The 19,183-nt window shown below is 37.2% G+C and overlaps 1 protein-coding gene across 5 annotated transcripts in view; it reads right to left on the bottom strand.

The window, feature by feature from the left end:
• NUBPL (NUBP iron-sulfur cluster assembly factor, mitochondrial) overlaps positions 1 to 19,183 on the bottom strand; it is an 87,525-nt gene that overhangs the window by 49,646 nt on the left and 18,696 nt on the right. For 2 of the 5 annotated variants that reach the window (XM_074148983.1, XM_074148984.1), the window contains exons 4-6: positions 18,234 to 18,324; positions 4,741 to 4,780; positions 4,558 to 4,648 (exon numbers count right to left, since the gene is read on the bottom strand). In XM_074148983.1, the coding sequence (XP_074005084.1) occupies positions 4,558 to 4,648; positions 4,741 to 4,780; positions 18,234 to 18,324 (222 nt within the window). The remainder of the gene's footprint in view (positions 1 to 4,557; positions 4,649 to 4,740; positions 4,781 to 18,233; positions 18,325 to 19,183) is intronic. The other 3 variants (XM_074148985.1, XM_074148986.1, XM_074148987.1) reach the window with 2 other exon arrangements.

The following is a 19,183-nucleotide window of genomic DNA, read 5'->3' as shown; positions in this document are numbered from 1 at the left end:
CACAATAAGGAAGAAATACAAGAGTCTTGCAATTTAAGATCTGACTAGCCTGCAAAAGCATCGGTTAAAATGACATGTCAGGGTAAGAAATCCTGTAAAGGATGTTAATCAACCAGAGATCCCTGCCTTGAAAACAGAGCAGATTTTTTGGGCTAGTTCCAAGGGGACTGTCAGCACTTAACAGAATTGCTGACATCTATATTCCATGTTGTGTAGGTAACACTTGCTTCTAATAGTGATACAACTTTATCTATTGATATGACAAAGTGTCTTGGTTTTAGCTGGGACAGAGTTAATTTTCTTTCTAGTGGTTACTGTGTTTCAGATTTGGTATGAAAGGAATGTCAATAATGCATATTGTTATAGTTGTTGCCAGGTGATGTTTATATTTTTCAAGGACTTCTTTCACCTTCCCATAGAAGCTGAGCAGGAATGATGGAATGGCCAGTGGAATGTTCCATACCATAGGCATCATGCTCAGTATATCAATGGGGTTGGCCAGGGCCAGAGGGAATCCACAATCACTGCTTGGGATGGTGACAATTCACCAGGCAGTAAGAGTGACTTTTGTAATAATACAGATGACACTGGAGAACTATCAAAACTTCCTTACCTGGGCTTTAACGTTATCTTCAAAGAAAAGACTTATCTTTTAAAAACCTCAAGTAAACAAAACCCCATACTCTATCTCACCTACAGGCAAGCAAGATTCAAAGGAAATGATAACAGAGGTGAAAGAATTGCTACATGAAGGTAACTGTGGCAGAGAAATGGGAAGAGTTAAAACCCAGACGAGAAAAGGAGCACCCTGCAATGTAAACGGGACTACAGAACATATAATTATGTGAACGAAAAGTCACTTCTCAGCCACAACAAAACTTTGAATAATTTCAAGGCATGTAAAATAGAGATGTATTTAACTGAAAGAGTTATGAATATGTTTATATAGAATCAAATGTTCCATTATTATTTGTAATTCAATTTTGCTATAGGTGAAAAATAATTTCCTTATGTATTTCTTGTTCTTTCAATAACTTACCACCATCCCTTTCCTTCTTTTCTACTGAGCAGTACTTTTATTAAGTAGGACATGTTATAGAATCAATATACTATATATTTTCATTTATATACTGATTTGATACACATACATGAATATATACGTGATGTATGTAATATAGTATACTAAGCGGTTAACTCTATTTTGTATTATAAGCCACATTTCCTTTGAACTCTGTATAAGGAAAATTATATGATGTGTTCCAGAAAACTGTCCTTGCTTGTGAGATATGGATTACCAGAGAAACACCAAGCACTAATTTTGGTCTTCAGTATTATTGCTTGTTATCTCCCAGTCTGACACCATACAACACACACAGGTAGCTTCTCAGACTAGACATGTGGCAAAAGAAGAGCCTGGATTTAAAAGGTGGTGGTTTATCTGAGAAGTGATGTACTTCCTGGCCATATGCAAGTAGAAGTGAAAAAAAACCCAAAAACGAGGTTGGACTCCAGACTGTGTTGAAAAGCCAAAGAAGTAAAACCAGAGAAGGACAAGTATTACATGTATTACAAAGAGTGAGGTTACATGCAGTAAACATAAAAGAAAGCACATAATGTATATATTTAACAAATGTATTTTCCAAGGTAAGAATTCCAGAAATTTAAATAAGTTGCAAGCATAAGACAAGCATTTAAATACTCATTACAAGCACAGATCAATTATGAGTTAGTAAGTTAATGAGTTAACAAGTCCCCATTAATGAATATGGAAACTAGACCCTTCAATGCTATACTGGAGTATCTGAAACATGATAAACTCTGGAAAACAGATTTGTTCATATGGAAAAAAACAAACAAGCATGAAGTTATTTACAGAGTGAAAGCATAGTCTTGATGCTCTTAAAACAAACAAAAAACCTTCACCATCTAACAATAAACACCATTATAAAATACCAACAGTGGTTTTAATGCAAAAGTCTGGGAACCTCTGTTTTCTAGCTGGCTGAATTAACTATTTTAAGAACTTAATATTTTATCTGAATGCACACAAGCTCCCTACATTTATATTATACTATAAATGTAGATTTAGGTGGTTTATATGTAGCTATAGAGGTAAAGCAGATATTTCTTAAGAACATGGTTTCTCAAAGTTGAGTATCAGCAGAAGTATTTTACTCTTGCAAGCAACTTTAACCTGTTAAAACAAAAGGTAATAGCTAAGACCAACCAGAACAGATAAAGAGAAAACAAGGAAAAATTTCAAAACCCCCAACAGATCACAAAACTATTTCTAATATAAAATGGAATGAGAGTATATTTTAAAACAGCATTGCATGCTGTGGTGCTCCCTTGTTTAGGCATTCAAGGCTACAACACTACTGGTTCTACAGTTAACCCCTTATTGAGACTGACGAGTAACTACATCAGAAGGATGTAACAGTTTTTAAAACCAAAATAGCACGTATGTTAGCCTGGAAAATTTGTTAGTTTTTTTCTAAAAACCACCTCTATATCACATAGAACCTGCTGGTTCTCCCTGTGATCTGTGAGCTACTTTCTTCAAAGGAGGATATACAAACAGCTTTTTCAAGCACAGATTTAATACTACCCTGGTCATCATGCATGTGGTAGGCTGATCTTGGCTGGACGTCAGCTGCCCACCAAGCTGCTCTACTACTCCCCTCCTCAGCAGGACTGAAGTGGGAAGAAAATAAGATGGAAAAAAAACTTGTGGGACAAGATAAAGATAATTTAATAAAGCAAAAGCAAAGGCTGTACATGGAAGCAAAGAAAAACAAAAGATTTATTCTCTACTTCCCATAAGCAGGCAATGCCCAGCCACTTCCCCAGAAGCAAGGCTTCAGTACGCACAGCAGTTGCCCCGGAAGACAAACATCATAATAATGAATGCCTCCTCCTCCTCCTTTCTCTTAGCTTTTATTTCAGATGTTACATGGTATGGAATATCCCTTTGGTCAGTTTGGGTTAGCTGTCCTGGCTATGTCCCCTACCAAGATATTGCCCAACCCCAGCCTACTGGTGAGGGGAGAACATTGGAGACAGAGCCTTGATGCTGTGTGAGCACTGCTCAGCAGTAGCCAAAACACTGCTGTGTCATCAACACCTTTGTAGCTACCAATAGAAAGTACAGCACTATGAGGACTGCTGTGGGGAAAATTCACTCCATCTCAGCCAAACCCAATACAATGCAGAAGCAAAATGCTTGTGGGGAGAAGAAATGTAGCTGTAAAGCCTCCCTCTTTCAGAATTCAGGTTCCACTGTCAAGGAAATCACTGATGCCCCGAGCATTAGCAGACTCTCTTGTTCCTCCAGCTTGATCGGCCAGTGTGTAACTGCTTCCTCTGTTGCTAGGGAGCAATGAGCTCATTACAAGGCATCATCCGCACCCTCCACAAGGATGCTGGCACATGTTTCCCATCTGGGGATACTGCGGACTGAAGTAACGGCACTGGAGCGTCTGCCAGTCTTCCGTCTCCCAGGGTGGAGTATGCCAATGCAGCAGGTGCTAACTTTAGCTCTACCTTCTAGGGGTTAGGCTCTAGTCTTTGTGAGCTTGGCCAACGCAGCGCAACACACAAAGAGGTCAGAACAGCCTTCCACAGCTATTGGCATGGATACCACTTATTTTAAAGGCCAAATCTAGGCAAAGATGCTCTTCCTAAAATTTTGGCAGACACATGGCTTCTCTGACTAGGGCAATCATTGCCACTATTCTAAGTCTGTATTAGAGGAGAATTCAGAAAAAAAAAGGAAAAACGCTGGAAAAAAAAAAAATCTTTTCAGTCATTAAGGGAGCACAAGATTTGGAGGCATTTACAGAAGATATACAGAAACCTCGTAACTCCAAGCTGTATATATTAAATCCCTGGAATGGATGTCAGCCGTGAACAATCTGGGTCACTTCAAAGTCTAAACATGCAACCTTAACGCATTTTTTCAGCTGTTTGTCTCATTAGCACTTCACAGATCTATTCACAATAAGAAGAAAAAAAAAATCTGTCAAGAAATAAAAAAGCTGCCCTGCTTCCATATGCCAGGAAATTTATTAACTAACAATCTATCTGCATTACACAGAGATGGTATCTAATGATTTTCATGTACCTGTCATATGTCAAACGCCATCCAAGAATTCTTAATGCTGGTGAATTAACAAGCACATAAGGGAATACAGCTGTAGATATGCATAGCTATCTATACATTCAAATCCTTAGGCAACTTTAAAATGCCTTTTTTTTTTTTAACAATCACATAAAGAAACATAAAAAAGAATGAGAAGGAATGCAAATTGGGGTGACTCACTCATCAAATGCATGGAACAACAGCTCTATTTGAAGGGGACAGGTAAACACAAAAGGTGTCAACTTTCCCTCTTTCCTGAAGTTGATATTAAATTCTTAAAAAATTTAAGAAGACCAAGATACAAAAAATGCTCAACACTAATATATGAAATAATGTCACGGACACTCATGTATCAGTTAAATGCATTTTAAAATAACCAGTTAGTTTGAAACACAAATATGTACCTAAGTCCTTACCTGTCTCAACAATTTCTCAACAGCTGACATAACCATGAGCCCTCTCCACACAACCGGGGCAGTCTCTTCTATCAAGAAACCCATAGACATGCTGAAACAACAAAGCAAAAACTTAAAGCCTTTCAAGCACAATAACAAGTACATCTGTAAAGAAGCTTGATTTAAATTAAAACATATGCTCACCATGCGATTCCATAGTTCTTAAGGGGCCTCATTAGATTTTCTAAAACAGAAGCAAACAAGGGTTTTTTTTTTTGTAGTGGGGAGCTGGTTTGGGGTTTTGGTTTGTTTTGCGTTTGCTTTTTTTTAAAGAAATAAGCTTACACAATTTTTTTTCCCTTTAAGAGCAGTTTCCCTCTCTGTTCAAAGCATTTGTCTATTTTTCCCCCTTATCCCCTCGATATATGTATACCTTTATCTCTTCTACCCAAGAACCTGGCCCCACTTTTTCTTAGGTTGTTACATTTTACTGATACCATTCATCTTTTGCCTGAATAACAATGCATTTGCCCATAATATAATGTCACTTTGTGCTGCTGAAACCAAGACTTGATCTATCTGTATGAAATCCCCATGCTGCGAGGCATAAGCCACCTAGTTCTGCCATACTTATACTTTGCTAAATGCGGAGCCATTTGTATCAGAAAAAAAAATCCAAGTCCTACAACATGATGGGATTTTGAATTTTTTTTAAACTATGCTATTCACTAATCTCATGAATTAAAGGATTGCTTCCATGAACACACGAACGTTTTGGGGAATTCTTCTCCTTATATTAAGTCTGCTTTGGAACTCCAGAGGAGAGGTACCAAATAAAGCCACCTCTAAACTACATTCTGTCAACAGCTCCAGGTAAGAAGTCCTGGATTTCTTCAGACTGGCAGAAGTCTTCAGACTTCTAAAATTTCTGGACAACAAAAGATGCTTATTTGAACATTGCAGAGATAATGTCCTTGTCATACTCCATATTCCTATGCTTTCCAGTATCAAGAAAAAAAGGAGGCAGAAATATTTTAATTGTTCCACTGGCAAAGGGGCAAGCAAGCTGAAACTAAACAAAAAACGTGTGCATTCAAAGCAAAACCCCGCAAAAGCCAAAACCTCCTCTTTATAGTCTCTGCCATCTAAATCCACACCTCATCTCAACATGGTGTGCACACACGCACAAAAGAACAAAAGGAATTTTATTTGGTCGAGCTGGTTTATTTTAAGAGCATGCACAGACAGGAACCAGCAGAAAATAGAAAGAATACTTTAAGCAATATAAAATATATAATAATACATATTTTGACAGAAACCTTTGATGTACCTAAAGTTAAATATATAGAGATAGTAAAATAAAAACAATGTGAATATAATGCAGTGCATTCAAAGCTGAATTCCAAATTCAGACAAAATAACACCCTAGGGCATGCAAATTAAACGGCTAAACTCTACAGATGAAAGCTTTCAAGCAATCAAGTAAGCGGGCATACAAGCTATGTAATTTTGTAGAAATATGGCTGAAAATAAATTGGATGTAGTTTTTCCAATCCACAGTGTTTTGGTTTACAAATCAAAAAGAACAAAATAGGAAGCTAAACAAATCACTTGCATGACTACTGCATTCAGGAACGAGTATGGAACTGCTATTGGAAAAGAGATGGGGCTTGGACTGATGCACTGCCTCAGTGTAATACAGCTCTTCTCTACTTGCGCAGCTCTGTTCAGTGTTTAGTCAGGGCTTATTTTGGTGGCGTTATACTGTCTAACCACATTTCTTGGAATCACAGTCTTACTTCTCCCCCCTGCAGTAAGACAATTTTGTTATGAAGAGGCTGATGACATTGAACTTCAGCCTAAAGCCATCTCTAGGCACTGCTTTGGTGTCCTTGTAAACAACATAAGTACCGCCAGAAGTTACAATACCATTAGATGTCTTGAGAAAATGACTACATATTTACCTATAAGAGGGTTTAAAAAAAAAAAAAAAAAAGAAACAGGGAAAAAAAGAAAAAAAGTACATGCAATACCATATATTGTTGCAAATTCATGGTCTGCTTCATTTTTACCATGAAATAGGAACAATTTTGAGGAAAAAATTAAAATTAAAAAGGGAGGTCAATCCTTGACAACTCAGCACATGAGAACCAGGAACTGGGGGGTAAAATGAATAGAAAAGATGCGTTTATTCGGAGAAAGTTCACAAAAATACCATGTCACTTCTCAGTTCGATCTGAGTGCTCTACAGTATGTCAGTCAGATATGCAGAGACTAACATCTCAACATTCACTGCCTGCGTGGACAGTTTCTGTTGTATAGAGCCCAGGCAGACACACTAATTTCACAGAATGGACATGCCTTCAGAGATCTCCCTGTCCTTCACCTCAGTGGGTAGAACAGGAGAATTGTGGTGAGTACACAAACACTGACCTGCCGAGCAGCCAAAGGGGCCTCTCTGTTGTAGAACATGCACACTGTTTATTTCTCAATGGTAGAGTTTCATTTTATGAAAACTGGATCTTATTTTCTTTGGTTTACAACAAGGACTATAAACTGCTCTGAGCAGCAAGATTTAATCAAATTTATACAATGCACATGAACAATTCACAACCTGCTGTATATTCTGGCTATAATGTTCTGCATATTCTCAAAGCAATACAAAATATTGCAGAGCACCCCACTGTTTGCCTACTGCTAAAAAGCATTCTTAAGACTATCTCAAATCTAAAGTGCTTCAGTGGGCTCTGGTAATCACCCTTGTCTCATCGAAAAGCAACAGGCATTCCTCCTCCTTCATCCTGGGTCTCAGGAAGATTTTCTAAAACATAACATGTAAAGAAGACTTAGCTTAATGAGATCTCAGTAACATCGCTAATTCCCATTGCTTTCAGAGCAGAGTTAACGCTTCCTTCTCTGTTATCAGACACCTACCATATAGCTCCAAAAATCCAACACCCAACAAAACAGGTTTCTTAAAATTGCAACATACAGCAATACTATGCTACCTACGCTAAGGGATCAATAAAATATATCCTCGTTTACAACTTTTCAGTAGGCTTGATGGCCCTAAATAAAAGGGTGCTGTGTTTCCTCTGAACATACGAAATCAGATCAATAAGATCAACAGAACACCAATGAAACGCCAATAAAATACGTTTTCTGGTAGGATACAAGTAAGGCACTAGACAAGGCAGACACAGGCTAATTCACGGCAGCATTACAGAAGATTGCTGACCAAAAGAGTTCTAGGACTGTTCTGAAGGCTGGGTTGTTAGTCACATGGGGAAGAATGATCGTTGAAGTCATTAGGATGGATCTTTTGCATTTTGTAATTTATTTTTTAAAATTTTTCCCCAGAAAAAAACCAAGCCTTGCAGACTATCCCGAGAAGGTGACAGAGTTACGCCTTTCTTTTGCTGGAGATAGCCTGACAGCCATTCAGTGGTAACCATAGGTTAGTGCAACACAAAGTATGGACAGAGCTATACATATGGTTTTGGCTGGGACAGAGTTACATTTCTTCATAGTAGCTTGCACAGTGATTTGCTTTGGATTTGTGATGAAAACAGTGGTAACAACACAGAGATATTTTAGTTATTGCTGAGCAGCATTTGCACAGCGTTAAGGTCTTTTCTGCCTCTCACACTGACCGCCAGCGAGCAGGCTGGGGGTGCACAAAAAGTTGGGGGGCACACAGCCCGGACAGCTGACCCCAACTGACCAAAGGGATATCCCATACCATATGGTGTCATGCACAGCATATAAAGCTGGGGAAGAAGGAGGAAGGGGGGGATGTTTGGAGATACAGTGTTTGTCTTCCCAAGTAACCATTACATGTGATGGAGCCCTGCTTTCCCGGAGATGGCTGAACACCTTCCTGCCCATGGGAAGTAGGGAACGAGTTCCTTATTTTGCTTTGTTTTGTGCGCAGCTTTTGCTTTTTCTACTACACTGTCTTTATCTCAACCCATGAGTTTTTGCACTTTCACCCTTCTGATTCTCTCTCCATACTGCTGGGGGGTAGTGACTGAGCGGGTGTGTGGTGCTTAGTTGCCAGCTGGGGTTAGACCACAAGGAGACGTTTCAATTCTTGGCTTAATTTTCAAAAGAGGTCTGTTGACTGATACATTTGAGCAAGCAAAGGTTTGCATTCAGTCTTATCAGGCAAGAAAAGATCATTACTCCAGAAGACTATGATGTTATACTACACCTCCTCAGGAGGCATTATGCTATTTAAGAAAAGCAAAGGTAGCTTATAATTATTAAATATGAGTATAGTGGATCATGCAACACCCTAGCAAATCTATTTTGAGCTCACTGACTGAGTGAACATTAATGCACAGGAGTTGCTCAGAGTGTTCAAGTATCTGAATTAAGGGGTGGGTTGTTTGTTGGGTTTTTTACCATTTCAAAGGCAAAAAAAATATCAAAACACGAGATGAAAACACTGGAAGCTCAGATTTTCCTCCCTGTCAAAGATTTCCTGTTGTACTCAGCTATTTTTGGAACTTGCCAGTATAATGGGAGATCAGAGACCTCCTCGAATGATAACCAATTATTTTACTTAATGTTTGCCTTCAAAAAATCTTGATGGTGGAAGTCATCTGTCTGTCCTAACTCGATTTTGGTGATTGAGCAGGAAGGTGGTGCTTTTAAGTTGTTTTAAGATGGGACTACAATAGCTAAATCTATCAAAAAGTAGAACAATTGTACAGTTTTCCAGTCAAAAACAGCCTGCTGACCTTTGCATGCAGATTTCCAAATGTTTCTAAAGTCATCACCAATGGAGAAGTGGTTGCCAGCACAGACACCACTGCAAGCTCCGGGCTATGCTCTGAATGCATCTGTTTCCCAATTCTTAGTTTTTACACAAGCCCTATTTCTATAACACCCATGCACCCAAAATGAACATTTTTACCTAACAACATGCTTCTGAGATGGGGAATTATCATCTCATGTTACAGATGAGGGAATCAAGACCTGAACTATGAAACTTGCTCTAGGTTATTCAAGAATCCTGTGGATTTGGAGACCTATCCTGTGTGCCCCCAAGGCCTGATGCTCTGACAAAGCCCTGGCTCCACTTACAGCATTTCCAGTGTTGGAAAGCATGTAATGCACAACTGATAAACATCTAGGAGATCTAAAGAGTTTAGGTGCATTGCTCAAGTTAAGTATTTTCCCTTGAACCTCCCAAGTATATCTGAAATAATTAAAATTTAAAAAAGCAAAGTGAGGCACAATGTACAACAGAAACAGCTACAGAAAGTTACACTATGTATTGTCTATAATACCTACATCTCAGTAACATTTTAGCATCTCACATCTAAGCATTAAAGCAGCAGCTTTAAAAGTGTAGTTCTGAACAGGTCCTAAGTTTAAGTATTGCTTTATCTTTCATAGTATGTTATTTAAATAATATCCATACTGTAACTCCTCTGCATAAATTTATCAAAATTTGAGCAAGTTGATACTTCTTCATAGTTTATACAAACGCTAAAGGTTCTGCTGCTGTTTGCACAGCTCATCATCAGCTGAGGTTTTTATGTCAAATTGCTATTTTCCACCTCCTCACATCTCAGTGACATCTCACTGCCTGAAACACAGAAGACGTATGGCGTAACAAAACACATAGCCTCCGTGCTAGTCGGAGAGAGACACCACAGAATAGTCTGCGCGTTACTGTATTCCACTACACTAAACAAGATTATCTGAGACAAACTCAATTAATGTGGATACATACAGACAAGCTGAAACAGATTTTCAGCATGGTCACTTGTAAAATCTCAAAAATTATTGCATCATCTGGTTTTTAATTGTGTACAATTTCATGCTGCAGTGACTCCAGCACACTCTATCGCAACCTAAGTCAGGACTCCAACTTACACAGCACCTTCTGTTAATCACAGTAAACAGTAATTCTCACATGGCTGTTGCTACAAAGAAGTACAAGGAACTTATTTGCTGTTTCTTTTGAAAGTCACCTCACAAGATCAACGTTCTGTAATGGGAGGATCCAGGTTCCGGTCAAGGATACAAAGGCTACAGACAGTGCAGGGTTTCCAACAACAGGAGGGGAAAGAAAGGAAGGAGACATGGGACAGGAAGAGTAACAACAAAGTTAGGCTTTACTCGTGTAAGTATAGATTTTCTTCCTGCCACTCTGGATGCCTTTGGGAGCTGAGACTTGTACAGGGCTAGCAAATTTAACAGGGGACACAGGGGAAAGCCATACGTTCTGAAGGGGCAGCTACAGGCCAGACACCATACTCCAGCATGTTTAAAGCAGTAGCAGTTTCCTGAGTAAAGGCAAGTGAATTACACCCAAAGTGCAATAAAGGGAAAAGAAATGCAGCAGAGGGGAGGGGCCCAAATACCAACAGGGACCCAGGGCATCCCTCAATAATACACAGAGACACCAACCTATGTCAGAGCGGAAAGCATGCTGTCACCAAAAGAAGGTTAGTCAGAGAAATTTGAAATCATTAACTATAATCATTGTTTTAACTGCTTATGTCAGAAGCCCAGAATATTCTATGGCAAGTGACAGACTAATTGAGACTTCAAGCTTGATTTCACACTGTGTTATAAGTTTATTTGGAGGATTGCCCCAGAAGTACAGCAATTTGTATTTTAAGCCTGAAGAGCTCCACACAAGGAAGGCTGCATTTCCCATTACACCCCTCACTAACAGTGTTATCTAACCACGAAGATATCACAAGTACTTAAACCAAAGCAAACTAGCTATGAGACTCAAAGAGCATTATTCAGTGCTCATGATTCAACTTTAAGAAATAAATACATAAAGAAACATGGCTTTTTCCAAAAGATTTGCTTCTCATGTTTAGTCAGTCTATCAACCCCATTACCTGAGTAGGTTTTCCACTTTTATTCCTCCTGACAGACTGCAGAGGAAACAAAGCTCTGTAAAAGCTTTTTCATTAATGGAACTGTTCTGCAGATATGACATCATCAGTTCTACCTAAAAGCAAGAGAAGTAATTGCTTGACTGTACTTCAAAAGCAAGTCTAGCACAAGTGCAAGTCTAGCACAAGTGCAAGTCTAGCACAAGTGCAAGTCTAGCACAAGTGCAAGTCTAGCACAAGTGCAAGTCTAGCACAAGTGCAAGTCTAGCACAAGTGCAAGTCTAGCACAGTGATTTAGTCTCATCTGTGTTACATTTTAAAGTATTGCTGACTTGTTAGGTTTGGAATAAAAACACAGGACTGGTTTTAAGTATCTTGCCACTACCTTCCGTCACAGACATTTTCTCCCACAAAATAACCCACATTTTGAAAAGCCCTCAAATCCCCACGGAGCCAAAAAAGTTTATTTATAGCAGATCAAAAGCTTTATTAGACTAATTTGGGTGGGTTCTTCTAGTTCATTATACCCATGAGGAATGAAATAGACTAATAAAATGTTCAGTTCAAGGCTTCCATCCTGACACACCAAACCTCTGGGAAGCCTCACGTTATCTGAAGCACTGACTTGCTCCTGTGGGAGGGGACCTGCCCGGGTCAGTCACACACCGGTGTCACAGACAACAGCAAAGCACGACTGGGAGAGCAGGAACCCGAGGGGCAGACATTCTCTCCGCATTTACCTTTCATTCAAGATCTAACTTCAAAAAACATTCCAGTTAACTAGGGACTCCCATTGCTCTCGAAGCCAAGCTATGGAAACCTTCAGCCTTTTTGGGTTAAGCATCGTAATCAAGACCCGAAAAAAGAATTGCAGATGAAAATACATGGAAGAAAAAAACTGTTCAAAGGGTTACATGTAACTTAAAAAAAAATAATAAAGCAAAGCACCTGGACACTGATGACACAGACGAAAACTACAGTAAACTTGTTGATTCTCCACTTCAAAAAAACATGTGTTTCTGTACATGTTAAATATTCCCTTTTGCATTTCGCATTAATCCCCTCAAACATCATACTGTGATTTTATTCTCATTTCATTCACCACCTGTAAAGTGAAGTTCTATGTACTCTACAATGTAGATTATGATCATTAACTACAGCAAAGGAAACAGATGCTAGCTTTTAAACTCTGACTGTCACTTCTAGCCTCTGGTCACTATAGGGGAAGGATTAAAATACATTTTTTCATTTTTCTCTGTTATCCGCTTCGTCTCTTTATTCTGAAAAGCCACTCCATTGTACTGTAGAGAAGGGGAAGGAAAGAGGGAAAATACACCAAGAAGCTCACAGAGAAAAAAGCATGAAAGTGAAACTGCAAGGCGAAAATATTGAGAAAATGCGGAATTAGTTACATTTCTTTAATTTTACTTCTAGCAGAGAAGAGGGATGGAAAGTTACTCCTCTGAAATAAGCAAAAAAGGTAAATGTGTTCAGTGTGCAAACAAAAAAATTAATAATTTCTTTTGTTTATGTATGTACAATGAAAAGTGTATCTATCATGATACTATAATAAAGCCATTGTGCAATTTAATTCCAATTTGTCTAAAAGTTGAACCAGACAAACCATTTGTATCTCTAAGAGTAAACTTTATGCTTTAATGAATATTTGCTAGCCATAATCCATATCAAAATATTTATAATTACCACACTGCAGGATTAACAACATGAAGAGTAATACACTTCCACTTTCAAGCACTTTAAAGTATTTTTTCAGGTTACAGTGTTTCAGTAATTTATATTGCAATAGCATTTAGTAAAATTTGACTTGCTGTTTACTAAAAAGAGACTGCTGTCAGTAAGAGACTTTAATTACTACACTACATTTCTCGTCTTCGACTCTTTTGCCTTAGTTTTTTTGTAAGAATGAATATCTGTATAATGAAGAATAAAATTTAAATAAATTAACTGTCTAGAGGTTTTTTTTATTATTATTATTTTTTAAACAGCAGCTAACAACTACATGCCTATAAATAATTCCTTGCAAAGTTAGGTATCATCCACCTTCTTTCCCTTCCAAGTAAAGGTCATAAATTTTTTCCGCAAGTGAACTCAACAATAGCTGAATTAATCCTGTTTGAGGTTAATTGTTACAGGTTTGAGGGCAATAGTTAAGATCCAGAATAAAATATTTAACACTTGAGTATTCTCATTTTCACCCACCTCATCACATATGAAAGAGCCTGCAAAATATAAGCCACAACTAATTGCAACATTCTGAATTATTATTTTCTCATATGTAAGACACATGGGACTACTATACTTCAGTCAACCAGACAACCTGGGATAAGACATCACCAGAAGTAGAACCCTTCTTTCAGTAAAGCATATTATTAGACTATACACAATCTAAAAATCACTTGTTCACAAATCAAGAGGTAATGGCAGTAGCAAATATGATTATTTTTTTTTAAAGAATCAAATTTAGTTTTTATTTAAATTAATCGTGATGCAGTTCCACTGATAAAGCACGATAAAGACAACTCTGAAAATTCAAGCTGTATCTTTAAAATTAAACCTTTATGTAAGATCAAGAATTTCTTCATGGTTATCTCAATAACTACCCTGCCTACGTAACATTTTCTCTATTTAGCTAGTTCACTCCAAATTTTCTATTTATAACCCTCAAATGGATACACCACAATCCCTTGATACAGCTATTTCCAGCAGACATCCTTAAAAAGTCACAACAGATTCCCTTTTAAATTATTGCTTTGTGTTAAAAGATTCTGCTATCACAATCTAAAGAGTAGCAGATTGGTAAATGTGTCCCAGTGAAAAAATGCAAGTGTCCATTTCTGACTTTAGATTTTTATCAGCAATTTAATTTCTTAGTTCCTGCAATATTATTAGTCTCAATGGGGCTGGACACAATTACTGTTTGCTTTCTCTCAGAAATTACTTTCTATCCCAAATTTTAAAAACAGATGCCCACTACTGATTTGATGATATCATAAAATGGCAACAAAGGTCTGAAATATTAAAGGAGCACTGAACTGTTATAAAGAAAAAAAGTCTAGCAAAACCTTCATAATCATTTAAATTAAGTGAAGAAATGTTATATTTATCTGGCAAAATGGCAATATCTTTCTGGCAACATAATAGCTTTTACTTTCTTCCAACTAGTTTAAATGGTAGATTTAAAAAAAAAAAAAAAAAAACCTACACAGAAATTATGCAGTTCACTAAGCCAGAAAATGGCTTTTAAGTAAATTATTTGGGGAAAGAACAGAAGTAATGCTTTTGTTACTTGTGTTATAAGCGTTGCCCTGTGTATGTATTCTAGCTGATGTTAATATTTATTCCAGTGTTAGATAATCCTCCATTAGCTAATTAAGTTCAGTTGTGAACTTATTAACCAGTATTTCCCTGACCATTTAGTTAAAGTATTTTGAATGATACCCTATTAAATGTTAGCAGACTTTCCAATGTACTACAGTTTGCAAAATTAAATTAATGGAGTATCTCCCATTTATACAGACTCTCTCCTCACTAAGAAGTCCTAATTCATTTTGAAAACTTAAATGATAGCATAACTATAATAATTTCTATTCAGAAGTGATAATTGCTGCATGGATTTACTCTGTATGGTACCAGGCATCCCTAATCCCTTTACAACTGCTACATGTGAGAAAAGAAATAGAAATTGAAGAGTGTGAGAGTGCTCAGAACCTCACAGGATTACTCTACAGATTCATTTTCAAATCCAGGCCTCACACTGAAGACAGCCATAGACTTTAAACATAACTTTTGACTATGCCATTAAAATATTTTAATTGACTTATTGTTATGTACACATTGTTCACGCACATCTTGAACACAGAATTGTACAGCCCAATTGCTGTACAAAACAGTATTTGTTCAGAGTTTATGTTTTATTCTTGAAGATGTTGTAAGAAATTTGAAAATAACACTAAACCTCATTATACCAAAATACAAGGGAAATAAATATTTTTATACATATACAAGTATATATAGATGTATATGTACACACCATACATATACACCTAAAATGGATCACTTCCTTTCAAGTTTATCCTATCTGTCGCTCATTAAAGGAATCCTTGAAGTTCACAACTAAAGCTTCCTATGCCCTCCAAATTCCTGTTTTCATAATGAAATCATCTTCATCTCAGCTACTTTGCCAACATTTTCATTGTCGTTACTCTACAGCTTCATCAACTCAAGAATTAAAAGTGCACAGAGAAGTGGACAGAATTCCTGAAATACAAATTCTATCCTGTTATCATTCAGACTGAATTACTAGATGAGTTTCTCAGTAGGTAGGTGTAACATGCCACACTTTTGAAATACGCAAATTCATTTTGCATCATTTAAAAAATTAGGTATGTTCTTAAATCCTGATAATATTTGCTTGTGCATTCCACACAGAAGTAGAAAGAATACATTTCAGCGATCAAAATATTAGTGCTCATAAGTCAACAGCAGCAATTTCTATTCAGGGAAATCCTCCAATTTTTATTACATTGACTTCTGTATTTTCAACAACACTCAAAACATGTTAAGACAAAAGCTTATAGTGAATTCTCAGCTGCATACCCAAGATATCGACAGTCACCAAAATTTATATACAAGCAAAATTGAGCTGCCCTAATATCTGACTGAATATAGCTCTAAGTTCTTGCATTCCTCACAAGTTAATTTGTATGACCAGATGAAACGGACTGGGCAACTTAAAATACATAACTTAGAAAAATGTATAAGAAGTTCAATCTAATCAATTTTTCAGGCAGTGAGGAAAAATAAAAAATATGGAGAATCAAATTTTTACCTGCTCACCTTTGGAAAGGCAAAAGTCAATGTCACATAAAAGGAGAAGAGGAGAGATATGAATAAAACCACATATAGTCCCATTGTGTTCATATTGCGTAACACATTTCAAATGCAAAATTCGTAGCAAAAAAAATCTGTTATGGGAAAACACAGCCTGTACGACATATACCCCCAACGGGGTCCAAAGTACAAAAGAATGCAAGAATACTTCAGTTTGTATCAGGAAGTCAAACTGTACTGATGATGCATGAGAGGGTTTTGTAATTTATTTATTTATTTATTAAACAAGAGAATGAGCCTTTGACTTCAAAAACTAAAACAGAAACCCAACACAAAATCAAGTACTCTCCCTCTCTCTTAGACATTAACCTAAATAAAGTCCATATTTGTAAGCCAGTACTTAAGTGTAGAAAGTACTCAATTTGACAGTTGCCTGTATAAGCACATGGAGTGCATCCGCACATGAAAAGACATTACTTTTTCTTTATCCAGTGTGCAGGGTATAAGCATAAGGAGACAGAATTTTAATTATATAAGAAATCCTAAGTTTGCCACTTACTAACTTTCCAGAGCTTAACGTTGCAAGCTCAACAATCACCCTTTAAAGATATTGGCACATCCTGCATGCTTTATGTGAGTGAGACTGTATAGAACAACCCCTACTGCAACACACAAACTAGATCAGTTCACAAGTGGATATTTTACAACAATAGCAGAGTAAATAAACAAAGATCACGGCATGAAAGAAAGTGGAAGGAATATTTAACTTCCCTTTTACCTAGCAATTACTGCCAACAAACATCAATGTGCATTCACAGTTGATTATTTTACTGAAGCCCTTTTATGTCTTGTTTGAACTGGTACATGTCCTTGATCCCTCTCAACAGGTATTGCCAGTTTGTTTTTCTTCATAGAATCATAGAATGTTTAGAGTTGGAAGGGACCTTAAAGACCATCGAGTTCCAACCCCCCTGCCATGGGCACGGACACCTCCCTCCCCTAGAGCAGGTTGCTCAAAGCCCCATCCAGCCTGGCCTCAATAGGATCCTAGTACTTTTTAATGTGTAGGCCAGGTGTTATAACGTGGGACTGGTTTTGTTACATGGTTTTATTTGTTATATGCACTTTATCACAGGATGGGCAAAACAAAGCATTAAACAAATGCTATCGCCTCAGTGTCCCAACCACCTCAGTGTCCTACCACCTCAAGTAAACACTTACACTCAAGCATCACATGAACAGCCATTTTTCCAGTTTCACCCTTGGCTGGTCTGGATGGAAGTTAAATTTCTGAAAGGTAAACAGACTTGATGCAACCTTCCTACTTTAGGTCTTTCTTCTCTTCAGACTCTCCTACCTGAATTTACATTTCCCCAGACCAGAATCCCTCCTAGTAGAAGGAAAATTAGGAGTTTTGTCTACTGTCTTTGCCTTCTGGTAGTGAAGTCACCACCACAGCGTTCCTAAACACACAATTTCAAACAAAGATGAATCAAGTGGCCTGGTGTGTTTGGCTGAAGAACGAAGAGATCAAGCACAATCATTTCAATGACATTTTATACAAGTTACTGTAATGATCCTTCTCTTATTTCCTAGATTAGTCTTTTTTTTTTTCTAGACTAGTATTTTTTATTTTTTCATTCGGAGGTCTTCTGTAGTGGGATCCTGTATAGCAACTTTAAAACTACTGACAAGAACCTTTCTTTCCTAGCTACCCTTTCCAGTGTCTCTAGTAATAGTCCATGAAACTCCCAAAGCCTGTGGACCAACACAAAAAAAAAAAAAGATGACCCTGAATACGCTCCTTGTTGTACAAGCTAGCTTTGAAACCAACCTCATTACTAAAAATAATAATAAAAAAAAATACACTGTCTTCATCTTCTGTTTGCACCCCTCCATGCCACACCAAGGAAGCACCAATGAGTGGCCCATGCTCAACCCTGTACAAAGACAGCAAGAAAAATCACTTCCACTTACTTGGTGTTAATTCTGGGTTTCCTTTTAAGTTCATCATCTTTGGAATTGAAGGTCCATATATGTCTGCATCAAGTAAACCAACTTCTTTTGTCTGTGTAAGGAACAAAAAAAGAAGTATTTGTCAAAATGTCTGCCTTCCTTTATGAAGTACTAGTTCAGGAAAATTTCAAAACTGCCCATAGAAATAAAAATATTATTTTAGATATAAGTTAATGTGAAAAACATAAAACCATATTTTATCTTCCATTTAAGTGGCCAGAGTAAACTTTTGCAGACATCTTGAAAATACTGAAATGCAAGTCTCTGAAGCCAATTAAGCAGGCATAACATTTTAATCAAATGCATTTACACAAAAGAATGCTAAAAATGTGGGTTTATTCAACTACATATGGTACATTAGGCAATAAACTTTAAATAAAAATTATTTCAACTATGTAGTCTAGACTTACAAGATTCATTTCTATATGCTTTTTTTATATAAATATACATACATATTTTGTGGAAATTAAACTATTTTTCCTACAGATGGCAAGACACACTACCAATTACCAAGTTCTGCAAATTAAGTAGTAAAGAGCAAGCCCTTTAAAGTGCTGAACGTCAAGTTTCTCTAATATAAAAAGCTAACTGTATTCAAGATTTTACAAAATTGCAAGCAAGTATGTTTAAAGGCTGGTTTGAAAGGCGAAGGCAGGAATGGGAGCTCTCCCAACAATGCTAAATCAGACTTTCACTGTTAGTGTTCTAAAATGTGCATGCTTGATTTTTTGGATGAAGCTTTCATAATTTGGTATCATATTATTAAGCCATTTTGTTATCATAGTTTTGATAGGAAAAATGGAAAGAAAGAGAAAGTCTTAGTGAGAACTATCAAGTTTCTGGTTAGAAGAAGAGTATAACGAGGCTTTTAACGCAAGTACACACCATCTCTAGCCTTGAACAGGACACCT

Source organism: Numenius arquata, chromosome 6 (genome assembly GCF_964106895.1).
Source record: "Numenius arquata chromosome 6, bNumArq3.hap1.1, whole genome shotgun sequence".
Lineage (NCBI taxonomy): Eukaryota > Metazoa > Chordata > Aves > Charadriiformes > Scolopacidae > Numenius > Numenius arquata.
The sequence above is the reverse complement of the archived record's forward strand: the minus strand, read 5'-3'. Positions and strand labels throughout refer to the sequence as shown.